We start from the raw sequence: 21,483 nt of genomic DNA on the forward strand, positions 1-21,483 counted from the left end.
GCAGTCAACAGGACAGAAATCAATCATTTTATTCAATATGACAAATACATATATATTCATATATTCATAGCTTAATATATTTATCCCTCTCATACAATCAGAGAGCAAATTTTAGCCCAAAAATAATAACAATAATAATAATAATAACAACAATGAAGATCAAAATAGAAATGATAATAATAATTATAATAATTATAAAAAGTAGCTTGACAGCTTTGACAAGCTGAGAAGACTACAGGTGAATAGAGTAAAACATGACCTCATAGATATCACCATGAAACTTCACCACTTCATCACTCGCATTAAGAGGAGTATTTATTGTGTTACAAGTTTTATGAAATGTTATGTTTAAATATGCAAATGAGGGATCATGTAATGGTGACTGTTGGTGAATTTAGTACAAATCTACAGACGTAAACAGACAAAGTATAAAATAAATGTTTTATTTTAACGAGTCTAGAAGACGAGTTATGGAGGAAAAATAGAACGAATGTTTTGTCTGCAAATATGAACATTTTTCCTCTCCTGCTTCTGGACCTGGATATTAATATATATTTATTTACATGTAACAATAGATAGAAATATATATATATATATATATATATATATATATATATATATATATATATATATATATATATATATATATGTATATATGTATATGTATATGTATATAAACATAGAAATATATATAAATATGAATATATATTTTTATTTATTTATACATATATTTATACATATATATGTATATATATATATTTATATTTATATATATATATATGTATATATATCGGTATATATTTATACCGATATATATAAATATAAATATATACATATATATGTATATATTTATATATATGTGTATATATATAGGTATATATTTATATATTTATAGGTATTTAAATGTATTATTTATCTCGTGTGTTTGTCTGAAGAGGAGGGGGGGCGGTGGCTTGGTGTTTGACAGCCTCGCGCTGTGCATGCCGGGATACATGTAGCTCTTGTTTACAAGATGGTAGCAGAGGATCACTTCTGTGACTTAATAAACACTTAAAACACGAAAAACACAGACTTCCTCCCGTCGGTCCTCACGAGACTCGTCTCGTGTCGGTGAGCAGGTGACGTCAGTTTGAATCCGGATCCACGCGGACTCGAGAGGCTGAACGCGGCTCGTGCAGAACCGGACGTTATTTTTGCAGTGTCACTGACAGACAGGACCACAACACCCGGGATCATCAAATCACAGGTCGGTAAACTGTATTTAACGTTGTTTTATTCATTTTATATTAAAGTTGCTCTAAAGAGAAACAGTGACAGTGAGTCACAGTCTGATAACTAATATATAACGAGGTTTAATTCAGATGAATAAGATATTTATTTATTGTGTTTTTAATTGTACAGTGTTTGAGAAGTCAGGAAGAAAAACTACTTTCTCTCCATTTAAAGGTACAAAATGTAACCAGGAAAGAAAGCTTCACGTGTTAAAGCTGCATTCTCTCTAGTGTCCACCAGGGGGCGACTCCTCTGGTTGTATAGAAGTCTATAGAAAATGACTCTACTTCTCTCTTGATTTATTCCCTCAGTAAACATTGTAAACATGAGTTTATGTCTCAATCTCTAGTTTCAAGTCTTCTTCAATACAGCATGATGTTCATTTAGTACATTATGGTCCATTTAGAGTCACACAGACCATAAAGCAGGGGATGCTTTAGGGCGGGGCTACACAGTGATTGACAGGTCTCCACCAGAGACGTATACGTGTTTCTACCTCACTCCTGCTCAGTCCATATATGGTCACTTCCTGTTCATTAGTTGCTAAAAAACAACAAGATGGCGACGGCCGTAATCCAACATGGCGACGGGGAAATCGCCAAACTCCAGACTTCTAAACGTCCACAAACCAACGAGAGACGTCATGACGACTACGTCCTCTTCTTATAAACAGTCTGTGTGTATAACTTTAAAACAGTCCTTGGTATTAAAGATACCGGTTGCTGTTAAGCTAGCTGGCTAGCCGTAGCTTAGCTTGGGTTACACCATAGAATTAAAGTAGGAGTAGAAGGGACATTCCCATTGAAATCAACACAGCAGAATGGTCAGAGCGGCGGCCATTTTTATGTGTACTGTTACCATTGCAGCTGTTCTAGTCGGCTAACTTTCCCGTAAACGAATCCGACTTACGGCAAGTTGTGGACTCACTGAGCAGCATAAAGAGTAAACGAGTAGAATGTAGCAACTTAATGCTTCATCATCACACTCGTGTCCCAGCGAAAGAAAAGAACACTGACATCAACAGCAGAGTGAACACTTTGTTTGGCTAAATGTCTGTAAACGGTGTAGAATTCAGGGGAATTAGCAAGCTAGCTAGCTAACTCTTGGACAGCTGGTTCGTTAGCTAGCTGGCTAATTCCAGCATGTGTCATCATTGATCTGAGGTTCACATGAGAAGAACCGTGAGGGGAGATCCGTTACATTACTAGTAAATATGACCGTTGTGAAATGGGAGACATTCGTTCCTGCTGCTGTGATGCTTCAACGTATTTAATAATAAATATATACAGAGCCACCAGATACATGCTGGTCATGAAGATTGGACAAAAAATTGGTCTAAATATTACTCAGTTGACAAATGGATCAAAAAGCGTCCGGCCGCCTCCTGTTATTACAGGCTGTATATTTATGGTTAAATTCATTATTATTACTGAACTCTTCTTTCAGAGGACTGTCCATCGGGTCTGCAGGAGTGTTCCTGAATCCAGCCGAATGTAAGTCTCTCTATTTAACCTGCACTCAACTAGTTAAACTAGAAGCTAAACTAACCAACATGCCGTGAGTTCAACTGGTATTTCCATCTGAAGCGTTGCACCCTTTGATGTTTTTCATCTCTGTGTCATAATGTCGTAGCTCTTTCAAACAGGAAAGAAGTGTAAAAGTGATTTTCTTTTAAATTATTATTATTTGCATTGCAAGAATATGTTGATGCTTATTTAGTCTGACATGAGTTTGAGTCTCACTTGCTGTTTGAATGTCTTGCTCTGCAGGAACAGAGCGACTGCAAAGCATCTCATCGAGCGCTACTTCCGGCAGTTAACTGACGGCTGTGGAAATGGCGACTGCACGAATGAGTTTTGTGCGTCGTGTCGTGACTTTCGACCTCTGGATAAAAATTCAGCGGCGGCCAAAGCGCTCGAGCTGTTTAAGATCAACGCCAAACTCTGTAATCCTCACCCCTCTGAGAAAGACAGTCTGGACGGTGAGATGAGCGAGACGGACCTCTGTCCCACCAAGGAAGACTTCTCAGGTAACGCTGACTCTCACAGACGCTGGCTTTGAGCTTTGATTCGAGTTCACCGTGTTAATTCGATTTGTTTCCCCTGTTTTGGTCCAGATGTTCCCTACCTCACGGAGAACACGGTCTGTATGATCCTGAGTTTCTGTGAGGAGAGGGGCGACTACTCCGCACTCATCCGCATCATCGGCAGGATTTTCTCCAATTCGGACGCCTTGACGAAGAGTTTCAGGAAGGACGAACCCGTCGATGCTGAAAACCCGGACTCATGTGAACCGACAGATGTGGACGAGCAGGAGAAGCAAAGCTCAGAGACGACGGGCGCTTCCCTACCTGACGAGGGTCTCGATGAGATGCTGGACCCTTGCGAGGTGACGGTGGACATCGACGCCTTGAGGAGGGTCTACGACCGACTTCTGAGCCTCGACCAGGTGGAGGCCGCTCTGGTGAACGCACTCGTTTACCTTACTCCTAACATGGAGCTCGACCTGGAATACCTCGACGTATACGAGACGAACCCAGACTACCTGAACATCTTCATCATCGTGTTGGAGAACAGTAACCTCCACAGCCCCGAGTACCTGGAGACTGCTCTGCCGCAGTTCTGCAAGGCCATGAGCAAGCTGCCGGTGGCGGCGCTCGCCAGGCTGTCGAAGCTGTGGTCCCGGTACGGACTCGCGCACATCCGCCGCATGACCGAGACCTTCCAGCAGCTCATCACGTTCACCGTCGTCAGCAACGAGTACGACGGCGAGACTTTGGTGAACGACGACGCTACCGTAGTGGCCGCTACGCAGTGTTTGAAGGTGGCCTTCTACGCCAGTATCCTGGGCGGCGCCGTGGACGTGGAGCACAACGAAGAGGAGGAGGAAGACTCCGAGTCCGACGAGCTCACCCTGCACGAGCTGCTGGGCGAGGAGCGGCTCTACAACAAAGGCCCGCCGGTCGATCCGCTGGAGAAGGAACTGGGAGTCCGACCCGTGGACTGTATCGGACCGCTCCTCCCCTACGAGGACTTTGTGAACGAGTCGCTGAACGACGTGGTGGAGATGGACAAGGACTTCACCTTCTTCAAGGTCAATGCCGAAACCAAGTTCTCCTTCCAGAGCTGCCCCTTCATCCTCAGCATCATCACCAAGAACCAAGGGCTGTACTACGACAACCGCATCAGGATGTACAGCGAGCGGCGCCTCACGGCCCTCTACAGCATGGTGCAGGGCCAGCAGCCCAACCCCTATCTCAAGCTGAAGGTCCGCCGGGACCACATCATCGACGACGCCCTCGTCAGAGTGAGTCACAGCGACATGTCCGACGGTGTGTCATCGAGTCTGTGGTTCAAACCACAGACTCTCTGTGGTTCGAACCACAGACTCTCTGTGGTTCGAACCACAGACTCTCTGTGGTTCGAACCACAGACTCCCTGTGGTTCGAACCACAGACTCCCTGTGGTTCGAACCACAGACTCCCTGTGGTTCGAACCACAGACTCCCTGTGGTTCGAACCACAGACTCCCTGTGGTTCGAACCACAGACTCCCTGTGGTTCGAACCACAGACTCCCTGTGGTTCGAACCACAGACTCCCTGTGGTTCGAACCACAGACTCCCTGTGGTTCGAACCACAGACTCCCTGTGGTTCGAACCACAGACTCCCTGTGGTTCGAACCACAGACTCCCTGTGGTTCGAACCACAGACTCCCTACCGTATTGACGCCTGTTTGACGTGATGTTGAGGCGTTGATGGAGCAGCTACAATGCCAGCAACAATCGACCCAAACGCCATTAAAGAAAACAAGCATTTTAAAAGTAGTTTGCTTGTCGTCTTTTGGACAAACCTGACAAAGTATGAATTCAGACTTTTTACAAATCTGCGTCATTATGCAGTTGTTTCCTGCATCCTTTTTATCCCTTTAGTGCAATTAAATAACAGCAAAATCAGTTTATTTTGGCTTCATACCACTGTAGTGAACCAGCCGACATGTCAAACGATCAATCTGCTTCTTGTTTTGTGTGAACACATTAATGATACATGTTGTGACATGTTTAGGCTCCGCCCTCTCGTGTTTTCTCCATGAATTCGACCCGCTTGTGTTGCAGCTGGAGATGATCTCCATGGAGAACCCATCCGACCTGAAGAAGCAGCTGTTTGTGGAGTTCGAGGGGGAACAAGGTGTAGACGAGGGCGGGGTGTCAAAGGAGTTCTTCCAGTTGGTCCTGGAGGAAATCTTCAATCCCGACATAGGTGAGACCAGAAATCACAAGTTCACCGACTAGCTCAACGTTTAAGGAAATGCTCTTCTTTGCTTTATTGCCAATAGTTAGATGAGAAGATTGATACCTTTTGGTTTCTATTCCTTCATGTATTTTCTCTCTGTTTTGAGTTCCTGAACAGGAATGTTCAGCTACGACGACGACACCAAACTGTTCTGGTTTAACTCGTCCTCTCTGGAGAACGAGGCCCAGTACACTTTAGTTGGACTCGTTCTGGGGCTCGCCATCTACAACAACTGCATCCTGGACGTTCATTTCCCCATGGTGGTCTACAGGAAGCTCATGGGCAAGAAGGGGACCTACTTGGACCTGTCAGACTCCCATCCAGTACAGTAACTTTCTCCAAAGTTAACATAAGCAGTGAAAGACTGTTCTGTATTTCTGACATGTTATTATTAGGGCCCGAGCACCGACGTAGTCGGAGCGGAGGACCTATTGAAACCGTAATGTTTATTAGGGCCCGAGCACCGACGTAGTCGGAGCGGAGGACCTATTGAAACCGTAATGTTTATTCTTATTAGGGCCCGAGCACCGACGTAGTCGGAGCGGAGGACCTATTGAATTTCGAATGTTTATTATTATTATTATTATTATTATTATTTTTAGTGTTTCGTCGCAAAAAGGAGGTGCTTGGGATATTGGGAAGTCTGTGAAATTTTTCATGCAAGCCAGAATTTGCGAAAATTGCAGTCTGATTGGGGTGTCCAGCTACGGTATGAAATATTGGCTCGCTAGCGCCCCCTATTGAGTAGCCCCAACATCAGGATTCACCCAGCTGTATGAAATTTGGTCGGTATGTGGAACGTGATGAGACGCACAAAAAATCCTCTTGGCCGTTTTGTCTAAACCAAACAGGAAGTCGGCCATTTTTGCTTTTATGACGTTTTTTGACCGTTTCAAGGCGTCATACTTTAACGAACTCCTCCCAGAGATTTGACCCGATTGACTTCAGATTCGGCTAGTCTGCTCTTGAGACCTTGGCAGTGAAAAGTTACTCAAAGATCAAAAAGTTATCGAACTATGTGGCCGTGGCGTGGCGTCAAAGAAACACCATTCGCCACGAAACAGGAAGTTGTTGTAACTCGGCCGTACATTGTCGAATCTGCTCAAAATCTCTCATATGTCATAACATCCTGACCCGGAACACATCTATATGATAATTTTGAATCAAACTGATAGCGCCACCTAGTGGCAACCGGAAGTTGTACGCTGCGTACTTTGACATCCTGCTCCTCACAGATTAATCAGATCCCTCTCAAATGTTGTCATACAAGCCTTAAGACCTTGATAATGCTTCATTGTGAAGATTGTAAGAAGTTACTGAAGGGCGGCGACGTGGCGGCTCGGCGAATTTCGATCCTTCGCCATGAACGAATAAACTGATGTAACTCGACTCCACATCATCAGATCTTTACCAGATTTCACGTGTTTGATTAGACTCCAGGCCTGAAGACATCTGCAGGCCAATTTTGAATCATAGTCATAGCGCCACCTACTGGTAACAGGAAGTTAAAGTCTTTATACTTTGGCTTGTTTCTCTTAGTAGGTAAATCAAATCAATATCAAATTTGTTCCACACAAATACAAGAAGTTCATAATGCCAGATCATGAAGCTTTTGATGTTTCGTCGAACGCCGTTGCCGTGGCGATGCAGTCTTCGCCGTGAACAACGAAGGTCATTTTGAGAGGCTAAAAATGCTCGAAACATAAGCAAATTTGGCAAGGAGATTAAAAGGCCGAAATGTAGTTATAAAATATGATTTTATTGGTTCAGAGTGGCAAATCAGCTCAATAGCGCCCCCTACAAAATTCCGACGAAGCAGCCCTCGCAGTACGTTTGACCTAGATGTATGAAATGTGGTAGGAACATGTATCGCATATGGACTTCAATAAAAGTCTCTTAGGGCTATGCTCTAAACCCAACCGGAAGTCAGCCATTTTGCATTTTTTATGAATTTCTCATGTCGTTTTTGTCATTTCCAGGCGCTGCACTTTAACGAACTCCTCCTAGGGAATTCATCAGATCAGCTTCAAATTTGGTCGGTACAGTCTAAAGACCTTTGTGATGAAAAGTTACTCAAAGCTTGTTGTTTCGTGAAAAACTGTTACCGTGGCGACGCATTCTTCGCCGTTAACAACGAAGGTCATTTTGAGAGGCTACAAATGCTCGAAACATAAGCAAACTTGGCATACACATTTAAAGCCCAAAATGTAGTTGTATAATATGATTTTATTGGTTCAGAGTGGCAAATCGGCTCAATAGCGCCCCCTACAAAATTTCAACGAAGCAGCCCTCGCAGTACGTTTCACCTAGATGTATGAAATTTGGTAGGAACATGTATCACATATGGACTTAAATAAAAGTATATTGGGGCCATGCTCTGAACCTGCATGCAGTGTCTGACGGTCACAGAACTGAATGGCAGCATCAACCAGAGTCCTCGCGCCGTCCGACGGTCGCGGACGTTCTCGGCCGCGCAGGCCAGAGTCCCGCCGCCACCCCGACGTGCATGCACCCCGACGTGCATATTGCGAGGGCCCGCCCATCGCTGCTCGCAGCTTTAATTATTATTATTATTCTTAGTCTTTCGTCGCAAAAAGGAGGTGCTTGGGATATTGGGACGTTTGTGAAATTTGGCACGCAAGCCAGAATTTGCGAAAATTGCAGTCTGATTGGGGTGTCCAGCTGCGGTATGAAATATTGGCTCGCTAGCGCCCCCTATTGAGTAGCCCCAACATCAGGATTCACCCAGCTGTATGAAATTTGGTAGGTATGTGGAACGTGATGAGACGCACAAAAAATCCTCTTGGCCGTTTTCTCTAAACCAAACAGGAAGTCGGCCATTTTTGCTTTTATGACGTTTTTTGACCGTTTCAAGGCGTCATACTTTAACGAACTCCTCCCAGAGATTTGACCCGATTGACTTCAGATTCGGCTAGTCTGCTCTTGAGACCTTGGCAGTGAAAAGTTACTCAAAGATCAAAAAGTTATCGAACTATGTGGCCGTGGCGTGGCGTCAAAGAAACACCATTCGCCACGAAACAGGAAGTTGTTGTAACTCGGCCGTACATTGTCGAATCTGCTCAAAATCTCTCATATGTCATAACATCCTGACCCGGAACACATCTGTATGATAATTTTGAATCAAACTGATAGCGCCACCTAGTGGCAACCGGAAGTTGCACGCTTCGTACTTTGACATCCTGCTCCTCACAGATTCATCAGATCCCTCTCAAATCTTGTCAAACAAGCCTTAAGACCTTGATAATGCTTCATTGTGAAGATTGTAAGAAGTTACTGAAGGGCGGCGACGTGGCGGCTCGGCGAATTTCGATCCTTCGCCATGAACGAATAAACTGATGTATCTCGACTCCACATCATCAGATCTTTACCAGATTTCACGTGTTTGATTAGACTCCAGGCCTGAAGACATCTGCAGGCCAATTTTGAATCATAGTCATAGCGCCACCTACTGGTAACAGGAAGTTAAAGTCTTGATACTTTGGCTTGTTTCTCTCAGTAGGTAAATCAAATCAATATCAAATTTGTTCCACACAAATACAAGAAGTTCATAATGCCAGATCATGAAGTTTTTGATGTTTCGTCGAACGCCGTTGCCGTGGCGATGCAGTCTTCGCCGTTAACAACGAAGGTCATTTTGACAGGCTAAAAATGCTCGAAACATAAGCAAACTTGGCAAGTAGATTACAAGGCCGAAATGTAGTTAGGGAATATGATTTTATTGGTTCAGAGTGGCAAATCGGCTCAATAGCGCCCCCTACAAAATTTCGACGAAGCAGCCCTCGCAGTACGTTTGACCTAGATGTATGAAATTTGGTGGGAACATGTATCACATATGGACTTAAATAAAAGTATATTGGGGCCATGCTCTAAACCTGCATGCAGTGTCTGACGGTCACAGAACTAAATGGCAGCATCAGCCAGAGTCCTCGCGCCGTCCGACGGTCGCGGACGTTCTCGGCCGCGCAGGCCGGAGTCCCGCCGGCACCCCGACGTGCATGCACCCCGACGTGCATATTGCGAGGGCCCGCTCATCGCTGCTCGCAGCTTTAATTATTATTATTCTTCTTCCGCTTTCATGGCAAAAAGGAGGTGCTTGGGATATTGGGAAGTCTGTGAAATTTGGCACGCAAGCCAGAATTTGCGAAAATTGCAGTCTGATTGGGGTGTCCAGCTGCGGTATGAAATATTGGCTCGCTAGCGCCCCCTATTGAGTAGCCCCAACATCAGGTTTCACCCAGCTGTATGAAATTTGGTCGGTATGTGGAACGTGATGAGACGCACAAAAAATCCTCTTGGCCGTTTTCTCTAAACCAAACAGGAAGTCGGCCATTTTTACTTTTATGACGTTTTTTGACCGTTTCAAGGCGTCATACTTTAACGAACTCCTCCCAGAGATTTCACCCGATTGACTTCAGATTCGGCTAGTCTGCTCTTGAGACCTTGACAGTGAAAAGTTACTCAAAGATCAAAAAGTTATCGAACTATGTGGCCGTGGCGTGGCGTCAAAGAAACACCATTCGCCACGAAACAGGAAGTTGTTGTAACTCGGCCGTACATTGTCGAATCTGCTCAAAATCTCTCATATGTCATAACATCCTGACCCGGAACACATCTATATGATAATTTAGAATCATAGTGATAGCGCCACCTAGTGGCAACCGGAAGTTGTACGCTGCGTACTTTGACATCCTGCTCCTCACAGATTAATCAGATCCCTCTCAAATGTTGTGAGAGAAGTCTTAAGACCTTGATAATGCTTCGTTGTGAAGATTGTAAGAAGTTACTGAAGGGCGGCGACGTGGCGGCTCGGCGAATTTCGATCCTTCGCCATGAACGAATAAACTGATGTATCTCGACTCCACATCATCAGATCTTTACCAGATTTCACATGCTTGATTAGACTCCAGGCCTGAAGACATCTGCAGGCCAATTTCGAATCATAGTCATAGCGCCACCTACTGGTAACAGGAAGTTAAAGTCTTTATACTTTGGCTTGTTTCTCTTAGTAGGTAAATCAAATCAATATCAAATTTCTTCCACACAAATATAAGAAGTTCATAATACCAGATCATGAAGCTTTTGATGTTTCGTCGAACGCTGTTGCCGTGGCGATGCAGTCTTCGCCGTGAACAACGAAGGTCATTTTGAGAGGCTAAAAATGCTCGAAACATAAGCAAACTTGGCAAGTAGATTAGAAGGCCGAAATGTAGTTATAGAATATGATTTTATTGGTTCAGAGTGGCAAATCGGCTCAATAGCGCCCCCTACAAAATTTCAACGAAGCAGCCCTCGCAGTACGTTTGACCTAGATGTATGAAATGTGGTAGGAACATGTATCGCATATGGACTTCAATAAAAGTCTCTTGGGGCTATGCTCTAAACCCAACCGGAAGTCAGCCATTTTGCATTTTTTATGAATTTCTCATGTCGTTTTTGTCATTTCCAGGCGCTGCACTTTAACGAACTCCTCCTAGGGAATTCATCAGATCAACTTCAAATTTGGTCGGTACAGTCTAAAGACCTTTGTGATGAAAAGTTACTCAAAGCTTGTTGTTTCGTGAAAAGCTGTTGCCGTGGCGACGGAATTTCGATCCTTCGCCATGAACGAATAAACTGATGTAACTCGACTCCACATCATCAGATCTTTACCAGATTTCACGTGTTTGATTAGACTCCAGGCCTGAAGACATATGCAGGCCAATTTTGAATCATAGTCATAGCGCCACCTACTGGTAACAGGAAGTTAAAGTCTTGATACTTTGGCTTGTTTCTCTTAGTAGGTAAATCAAATCAATATCAAATTTGTTCCACACAAATAGTTCATAATGCCAGATCATGAAGCTTTGATGTTTCGTCGAACGCCGTTGCCGTGGCGATGCAGTCTTCGCCGTTAACAACGAAGGTCATTTTGGGAGGCTAAAAATGCTCGAAACATAAGCAAACTTGGCATACACATTTAAAGGCCAAAATGTAGTTGTATAATATGATTTTATTGGTTCAGAGTGGCAAATCGGCTCAATAGCGCCCCCTACAAAATTTCAACGAAGCAGCCCTCGCAGTACGTTTCACCTAGATGTATGAAATTTGGTAGGAACATGTATCACATATGGACTTAAATAAAAGTATATTTGGGCCATGCTCTGAACCTGCATGCCGTGTCTGACGGTCACGGAACTGAATGGCAGCATCAACCAGAGTCCTCGCGCCGTCCGACGGTCGCGGACGTTCTCGGCCGCGCAGGCCGGAGTCCCGCCGCCACCCCGACGTGCATGCACCCCGACGTGCATATTGCGAGGGCCCGCCCATCGCTGCTCGCAGCTTTAATTAGGGCCCGAGCACCGACGTAGTCGGAGCGGAGGACCTATTGAATTTCGAATGTTTATTATTATTATTATTATTTTTAGTGTTTCGTCGCAAAAAGGAGGTGCTTGGGATATTGGGAATGTTGTGAAATTTGGAGCGCAAGCCAGAATTTGCGAAAATTGCAGTCTGATTGGGGTGTCCAGCTGCGGTATGAAATATTGGCTCGCTAGCGCCCCCTATTGAGTAGCCCCAACATCAGGTTTCACCCAGCTGTATGAAATTTGGTCGGTATGTGGAACGTGATGAGACGCACAAAAAATCCTCTTGGAAGTTTTCTCTAAACCAAACAGGAAGTCGGCCATTTTTACTTGTATGACGTTTTTTGACCGTTTCAAGGCGTCATACTTTAACGAACTCCTCCCAGAGATTTGACCCGATTGACTTCAGATTCGGCTAGTCTGCTCTTGAGACCTTGGCAGTGAAAAGTTACTCAAAGATCAAAAAGTTATCGAACTATGTGGCCGTGGCGTGGCGTCAAAGAAACACCATTCGCCACGAAACAGGAAGTTGTTGTAACTCGGCCGTACATTGTCGAATCTGCTCAAAATCTCTCATATGTCATAACATCCTGACCCGGAACACATCTATATGATAATTTAGAATCATAGTGATAGCGCCACCTAGTGGCAACCGGAAGTTGTACGCTGCGTACTTTGACATCCTGCTCCTCACAGATTAATCAGATCCCTCTCAAATGTTGTCATACAAGCCTTAAGACCTTGATAATGCTTCATTGTGAAGATTGTAAGAAGTTACTGAAGGGCGGCGACGTGGCGGCTCGGCGAATTTCGATCCTTCGCCATGAACGAATAAACTGATGTATCTCGACTCCACATCATCAGATCTTTACCAGATTTCACATGCTTGATTAGACTCCAGGCCTGAAGACAGCTGCAGGCCAATTTTGAATCATAGTCATAGCGCCACCTACTGGTAACAGGAAGTTAAAGCCTTTATACTTTGGCTTGTTTCTCTTAGTAGGTAAATCAAATCAATATCAAATTTGTTCCACACAAATACAAGAAGTTCATAATGCCAGATCATGAAGCTTTTGATGTTTCGTCGAACGCCGTTGCCGTGGCGATGCAGTCTTCGCCGTGAACAACGAAGGTCATTTTGAGAGGCTAAAAATGCTCGAAACATAAGCAAACTTGGCAAGTAGATTTCAAGGCCGAAATGTAGTTACGAAATATGATTTTATTGGTTCAGAGTGGCAAATCGGCTCAATAGCGCCCCCTACAAAATTTCGACGAAGCAGCCCTCGCAGTATGTTTGACCTAGATGTATTAAAATGTGGTAGGAACATGTATCACATATGGACTTCAATAAAAGTCTCTTGGGGTTATGCTCTAAACCCAACCGGAAGTCAGCCATTTTGCATTTCTTATGAATTTCTAGTGTCGTTTTTGTCATTTCCAGGCGCTGCACTTTAACGAACTCCTCCTAGGGAATTAATCAGATCAACTTCAAATTTGGTCGGTACAGTCTAAAGACCTTTGTGATGAAAAGTTACTCAGAGCTTGTTGTTTCGTGAAAAGCTGTTGCCGTGGCGACGCATTCTTCGCCGTTAACAACGAAGGTCATTTTGAGAGGCAAAAAATGCTCGAAACATAAGCAAACTTGGCATACACATTTAAAGCCCAAAATGTAGTTGTATAATATGATTTTATTGGTTCAGAGTGGCAAATCGGCTCAATAGCGCCCCCTACAAAATTTCAACGAAGCAGCCCTCGCAGTACGTTTCACCTAGATGTATGAAATTTGGTAGGAACATGTATCACATATGGACTTAAATAAAAGTATATTGGGGCCATGCTCTGAACCTGCATGCAGTGTCTGACGGTCACGGAACTGAATGACAGCATCAACCAGAGTCCTCGCGCCGTCCGACAGTCGCGGACGTTCTCGGCCGCGCAGGCCGGAGTCCCGCCGGCACCCCGACGTGCATATTGCGAGGGCCCGCCCATCGCTGCTCGCAGCTTTAATTCTTCTTCTTATTCTTAGTCTTTCGTCGCAAAAAGGAGGTGCTTGGGATATTGGGAAGTCTGTGAAATTTGGCACGCAAGCCAGAATTTGCGAAAATTGCAGTCTGATTGGGGTTTCCAGCTGCGGTATGAAATATTGGCTCGCTAGCGCCCCCTATTGAGTAGCCCCAACATCAGGTTTCACCCAGCTGTATGAAAGTTGGTAGTTATGTGGACCGTGATGAGACGCACCAAAAATCCTCTTGGAAGTTTTCTCTAAACCAAACAGGAAGTCGGCCATTTTTCCTTTTATGACGTTTTTTGACCGTTTCAAGGCGTCATACTTTAACGAACTCCTCCCAGAGATTTGACCCGATTGACTTCAGATTCGGCTAGTCTGCTCTTGAGACCTTGGCAGTGAAAAGTTACTCAAAGATCAAAAAGTTATCGAACTATGTGGCCGTGGCGTGGCGTCAAAGAAACACCATTCGCCACGAAACAGGAAGTTGTTGTAACTCGGCCGTACATTGTCGAATCTGCTCAAAATCTCTCATATGTCATAACATCCTGACCCGGAACACATCTGTATGATAATTTAGAATCATAGTGATAGCGCCACCTAGTGGCAACCGGAAGTTGTACGCTGCGTACTTTGACATCCTGCTCCTCACAGATTAATCAGATCCCTCTCAAATGTTGTCAAACAAGCCTTAAGACGTTGATAATGCTTCATTGTGAAGATTGTAAGAAGTTACTGAAGGACGGCGACGTGGCGGCTCGGCGAATTTCGATCCTTCGCCATGAACGAATAAACTGATGTATCTCGACTCCACATCATCAGATCTTTACCAGATTTCACATGCTTGATTAGACTCCAGGCCTGAAGACATCTGCAGGCCAATTTTGAATCATAGTCATAGCGCCACCTACTGGTAACAGGAAGTTAAAGTCTTGATACTTTGGCTTGTTTCTCTCAGTAGGTAAATCAAATCAATATCAAATTTGTTCCACACAAATACAAGAAGTTCATAATGCCAGATCATGAAGTTTTTGATGTTTCGTCGAACGCCGTTGCCGTGGCGATGCAGTCTTCGCCGTTAACAACGAAGGTCATTTTGACAGGCTAAAAATGCTCGAAACATAAGCAAACTTGGCAAGTAGATTACAAGGCCGAAATGTAGTTAGGGAATATGATTTTATTGGTTCAGAGTGGCAAATCGGCTCAATAGCGCCCCCTACAAAATTTCGACGAAGCAGCCCTCGCAGTACGTTTGACCTAGATGTATGAAATGTGGTAGGAACATGTATCGCATATGGACTTCAATAAAAGTCTCTTGGGGCTATGCTCTAAACCCAACCGGAAGTCAGCGATTTTGCATTTTTTATGAATTTCTCATGTCGTTTTTGTCATTTCCAGGCGCTGCACTTTAACGAACTCCTCCTAGGGAATTCATCAGATCAACTTCAAATTTGGTCGGTACAGTCTAAAGACCTTTGTGATGAAAAGTTACTCAAAGCTTGTTGTTTCGTGAAAAGCTGTTGCCGTGGCGACGGAATTTCGATCCTTCGCCATGAACGAATAAACTGATGTAACTCGACTCCACATCATCAGATCTTTACCAGATTTCACGTGTTTGATTAGACTCCAGGCCTGAAGACATCTGCAGGCCAATTTTGAATCATAGTCATAGCGCCACCTACTGGTAACAGGAAGTTAAAGTCTTGATACTTTGGCTTGTTTCTCTTAGTAGGTAAATCAAATCAATATCAAATTTGTTCCACACAAATAGTTCATAATGCCAGATCATGAAGCTTTTGATGTTTCGTCGAACGCCGTTGCCGTGGCGATGCAGTCTTCGCCATTAACAACGAAGGTCATTTTGAGAGGCTAAAAATGCTCGAAACATAAGCAAACTTGGCATACACATTTAAAGCCCAAAATGTAGTTGTATAATATGATTTTATTGGTTCAGAGTGGCAAATCGGCTCAATAGCGCCCCCTACAAAATTTCAACGAAGCAGCCCTCGCAGTACGTTTCACCTAGATGTATGAAATTTGGTAGGAACATGTATCACATATGGACTTAAATAAAAGTATATTGGGGCCATGCTCTGAACCTGCATGCAGTGTCTGACGGTCACGGAACTGAATGACAGCATCAACCAGAGTCCTCGCGCCGTCCGGCGGACGTTCTCGGCCGCGCAGGCCGGAGTCCCGCCGCCACCCCGACGTGCATGCACCCCGACGTGCATATTGCGAGGGCCCGCTCATCGCTGCTCGCAGCTTTAATTATTATTATTATTCTGTTTTTTTACTGTAGGGTTTACTTAGTTACATGTAACAAACTGTAGCACTTAAAGAAAAGTTCAACCTTTTGGGAAACATTCCTATGAGCTTACTTGTCGAGAGTTAGATGAGAAGATCTATATCCCGCTCATGTATCTTATCATGTTGGGGTCGCGGTACATTTACACCAAATCAGTTGATAGGGCGACAAACACCAGTCCTCCCATTCATTTCAATGTGAGCGATGTGTTTGACTGGTGGCGGTGGGGACCCACAGACTGTCTGAGAAGTGGACGTTGTCACGATGACATCACTCGTTGGTTTGTGGATGTTTTTGAAGCCTTGAATTCAGCGATTTTGTCCGTCGCCATCTTGTTTTTTGCAACCAGTGAACAGGAAGTGACCATATAAGGACTGAGGAGGAGCGACGTAGAGACGCCGTATACGTCTCTGGTGTCGACCTGTCAATCAGCGTGTAGCCCCGCCCTAAAGCATCCCCTGCTTTATGGTCTGTGTGACTCTAAATGGAGCATAATGTACTAAATGAACATCATGCTGTATTGAAGAAGACTTGAAACTAGAGATTGAGACATAAACTCATGTTTACAATGTTTACTGAGGGAATAAATCAAGAGAGAAGTAGAGTCATTTTCTATAGACTTCTATACAACCAGAGGAGTCGCCCCCTGGTGGACACTAGAGAGAATGCAGCAACCAGAGGCGGCCAATCAAGTAGTCCCAGGAAGAAGAGCAGCATGAAAGACTGAAACACATAGATTGTGTTTCACCTTTAGTCTCTCAGTTTGGACGTGTTTACCAGTTTAAAATCCGCAATTTTGTTGAACCTCCCATCCTGGTTAGTTATTGAAAGTGCTTTTTTAATCACCCGTAGGACCAAACATTCATCATGGCGTCACCACCACATTGCTGGTAATCACCATGACGCATGATGTTGTGTTCGTCTATCCTCACGTAGCAGCGTCGCCTCAACAGACGGAGCTCTGAGCACGAACAGAGACTTTAATCCTCAGCATGATGTTTGTTACTTTATTCTCTGAAACACCAGAGGACCAACAAACTAAATAAAGTGTAAAGAATAAAAAAGACTGGTGTAACCAACAATAAGCCATAAACCAACCTCCACTATAGAGAGGAGGGATCATAATCATCTATCAACTCATATCTCATGTTCATGAACTACTTCATCACCTTCATACAAACCATGTAGAGAGAAGTCCAGTGTTATGAAGAAACAAAGGTTTAATATCCTGTAAACTATTTGTTCTTCCTGTTTCTAAAGTATCTAAAAATCAATTGTTCTTTTTAGTGAATAGTGTTTTTATCAGTTCATATTTGTGACAGTCACATCTAAAAAGCTTTGATCGCGTGACAAGTTACAGAAATTCAGAGGTGCACGACCAAACGCTGCAATCACTTGAGGATTACGTCATTATATGAACCAAGCTTACGTGGGACAATGGTCGCCCAAATCCGCCATTAAACTTGTTTTCTCTCATGTATTTTATGTGTGCACTAAATAAACCAGACATTACATGTCACTGAGCTTCAGAGAGGATGGAAGGTGTATTTCGTTACTTCTGGACAGAACCAGGCTAGCTGTTTCCGGTCCACGTGCTATGCTAAGCTAACATGTCAACGTGTTTCCTCACACTTCTTTTCTTCTTGCAGAGTCTCTACCAGAGTCTGAAGAAGTTGCTGGAATATGGCGGCAACGTGGAGCAAGACATGATGCTCACGTACCAGATCTCACACACAGACCTGTTTGGAAACCCCATCCTGTACGACCTGAAGGACCAGGGAGACCAGATCCCCGTCACAGAGGACAACAGACAGGTGAGACCACAACAGTGTGAGTCATGTGATCATGTTCATTTAACATGTTGGTAGATGGTATCGTTAGGATTTTATCAATACGGCTTATAGGTTCATTTTCAATAATAAATAATTGCTTTATATATTATTTATTTTATATTATAGTATCTTATATTGTATTATAGAACAGGATTAGAATTTATTTATTTTTTAAAAATAAATAAGTTTCAAGTAGGGCTGGGCGGTATACCGGTTTCAATTTCCCGTACGATATGAATTTTTCATACACCGTCATACCGGTTCACAGCCGAAACCACTTCTGTTGCTCTTCAACAGGCAGCAAAATATATTGTTTGCTGCTAGGAGTGCTACTGACGGAGCCTTTTACTTTATAACTTTATAACAACAATTATTATAACAACAATGAACAACCCACAACTAACGCTCTTTAACAGGGCAAAACACCACGACTCAACAGTTTGTGACAGATAAACTATTTGTAGCACCAATAATTGTACATTTATCAAATTTAGTTTCTTTACATTTAACAGGTGTTTTTTTGTTTTTGACCTCTTTGAATCACAGGAGTTTGTGGACATGTATGCCGACTACATCCTGAACAAGAGCGTGGAGAGTCAGTTCAAAGCCTTTAAGAAAGGTTTCCTGATGGTCACCAAAGAGTCTCCTCTGAAGTATTTGTTCAGACCGGAGGAAATAGAGATGCTGATCTGTGGCAGCAGGGTGAGGAAACACAGCTTCATTCAAACGTTTCTTTATTGTAGATGTGTGATTTAGGATTAACGGAGGAATCTCTTTCACAGAAACTTGACTTTGAAGCTCTTGAAAAGACGACAGAATACGATGGAGGTTACAGCAAAGATAGTCAGATCATCAGGTGAGTCTCTTTTGTCCTCTCACACACTGCATGTTACTGAGCGATAACCGAGCTGACGATAACCGAGCTGATGATAACCGAGCTGACGATAACCGAGCTGACGATAACCGAGCTGACGATAACCGAGCTGACGATAACCGAGCTGATGATAACCGAGCTGACGATAACGAGCTGACGTGGTCGTGTGAATGGTACATCTCCAGTATTATTAGTATTTGTAGTAGTAGGACACACTGATTTTACATTGACATTGTTTTTTTATTTTTTATTTCCTGCTCAGAGATTTCTGGGAAACGATTCACTCGTTTGGAGAAGAGCAGAAGAGGTTGTTCCTTCAGTTCACCACCGGCACAGACCGAGCGCCCGTCGGAGGGCTCGGCAAACTAAAAATGATCATCGCCAAGAACGGCTCCGACACAGACAGGTACTTCAGACAGATGATCAGATAAAGAACTCGTTCTACAACCACGCAGACATCATCAGGTCCGGTCTGTTCTCTGTGAAGGAGAATTTCTTTACATTTGGAACAAACGTCCAGCTGAGCCAGGAGGCAACCTCCGGTTCTTTAAAGTTCTTCAAAGCTTCCTGTGTTAAAGCTGCATTCTCTCTAGTGTCCACCAGGGGGCGACTCCTCTGGTTGTATAGAAGTCTATAGAAAATGACTCTACTTCTCTCTTGATTTATTACCATTGTAAACACGAGTTACACACGAGTTACATTGTAAACATATAGCTGGACTAACGGATCATCTCTACTCGGTTGTCATGGGTTCTCATTTCCTTCTTTCAGGCTGCCGACCTCGCACACCTGCTTCAACGCTCTGCTGCTGCCTGAATACTCCTGCAAGGACAAACTGAGGGAGAGACTCCTCAAGGCCATCACGTATGCCAAAGGCTTCGGGATGCTTTGATCCCCAAAGACGAGTTTTCTCCACTACGTTTTTTACAAATTAAAGAAAAAGGGAGTATCACAAAAAAGGGGAAATGCCGTGAAACAAAATGCTGCAACAACCCTGTGCCTCACCAAGCTGCACCCGTCAGACTCCACTTCCTGTAACACAAACCCGTCATTAGGTCTCCAAAGAGCTCAACAACGCTTCAATTACGGTTTTTTTATTCTTTATTCTTTAGTTTAACAATATCTGATTTGTGAAACTGTGAAAGTGCACTTACACACGGGATTTTAAGTGACGTGCAGTTCTATTCATTGACGTTTTCTCCGGTTCCTCGCGGTGTAGCAGTGTTCAGTCCTCGCTCCCCACAGCTGGGAGGCGACTGGACATAACGGTGGTCCTTGTGCGAGATTGAGGTGATGCCTTTTCATTTTTTATTACTGCTTCCTACACAAACAGCCTCACTGACGAGCTCTTATTTGATCTGTTTCCTGTCAGCGTGAGAGCAAACTCTCCGCTGACCTCCAGGTTATGTTGAAGTATTTCTGTGTACTACGTATAACATAAATACTGTGTGAGCAGATCGTGTGTTTCAGGATGACTGAGCCTGTCTCTCCTCCTCTTTCTTTGCTTTTTAAAGTGTTTCTGATTGCACATTTGTAAGTGCAGTTGCCAAAAATGTGCAATGCCTATATACACTGTGTGTGTGTGTATATATGTGTGTGTGTGTATATATATATATATATATATATATATATATATATATATATATATATATATATGAGAGAGAAAAGAGTCACATGAAGTGTTTTATTTGGCCAAATATCTCAGGTACATGAAGAATGTGCAGATAATGTGAAACTCTTATGTAAAGCAACTGTTATGCAAAGTCAATAAAGGTGAACTAAATCAATTAACTTTGTCATCATGCTTTAAGGAATTTCCACTAACAACATATGATCTAGATAAAGCTGCTATAATCAATATTTTATGTTAAAGGTACAGTGTGTACCATTTATTGGGATCTAAATATGATATGAAGTATGTTTTCTATAGTGTGTAATCACCTGATTGTAGGAATCTTTGTGTTCGTCAGGAGTCAACCTCCGGTTCTTTAAAGTTCTTCAGAGCTTCACGTGTTAAAGCTGCATTCTCTCTAATGTCCACCAGGGGGCGACTCCTCTGGTTGTATAGAAGTCTATAGAAAATGACTCTACTTCTCTCTTGATTTATTACCTCAGTAAACATTGTAAACATGAGTTTATGTCTCAATCTCTAGTTTCAAGTCTTCTTCAATACAGCATGATGTTCATTTAGTACATTATGGTCCATTTAGAGTCACACAGACCATAAAGCAGGGGATGCTTTAGGGCGGGGCTACACAGTGATTGACAGGTCTCTAATAGACCATAAAGCAGGGGATGCTTTAGGGCGGGGCTACACGCTGATTGACCCTTTTCACATGACTGTCGAATCTAAGGGACAAACCCCAAGAAAATTATCACTCGACTCGCTTTTCTCTTACCAAAAAAAGACAATCTAGGCGCATACAGTATATGAACATGTTTAACGTTTATTTACATACGTCGCAATTTACAACTCGTAGCGTCCGCTGATTATAACATAAACAGAACTGCATTTGGGTTTAATTTTGTACGTTCACAGAC

At 43.4% G+C, this 21,483-nt stretch overlaps 1 protein-coding gene across 2 annotated transcripts; it reads left to right on the forward strand.

Moving 5' to 3' along the window:
- Positions 1–1,021: 1,021 nt before the first annotated feature.
- ube3a (ubiquitin protein ligase E3A) lies at positions 1,022–20,540 on the forward strand (the record flags this gene model as incomplete). Of its 2 annotated transcripts, XM_079267825.1 has the most annotated exons (11): positions 1,022–1,246; positions 2,719–2,765; positions 3,042–3,301; positions 3,389–4,578; positions 5,384–5,528; positions 5,679–5,884; positions 17,886–18,050; positions 18,615–18,770; positions 18,851–18,924; positions 19,205–19,348; positions 19,714–20,540. In XM_079267825.1, coding segments are annotated over 10 exons (2,463 nt in total). In that variant the 3' UTR covers positions 19,835–20,540. The 2 variants fall into 2 exon arrangements, with proteins under 2 accessions (XP_079123951.1, XP_079123950.1); XM_079267824.1 differs by lacking the exon at positions 1,022–1,246 and having other exon boundaries at positions 2,575–2,765.
- Positions 20,541–21,483: the final 943 nt, after the last annotated feature.

This window comes from Melanostigma gelatinosum, assembly GCF_949748355.1.
Source record: "Melanostigma gelatinosum genome assembly, chromosome: 4".
NCBI lineage: Eukaryota > Metazoa > Chordata > Actinopteri > Perciformes > Zoarcidae > Melanostigma > Melanostigma gelatinosum.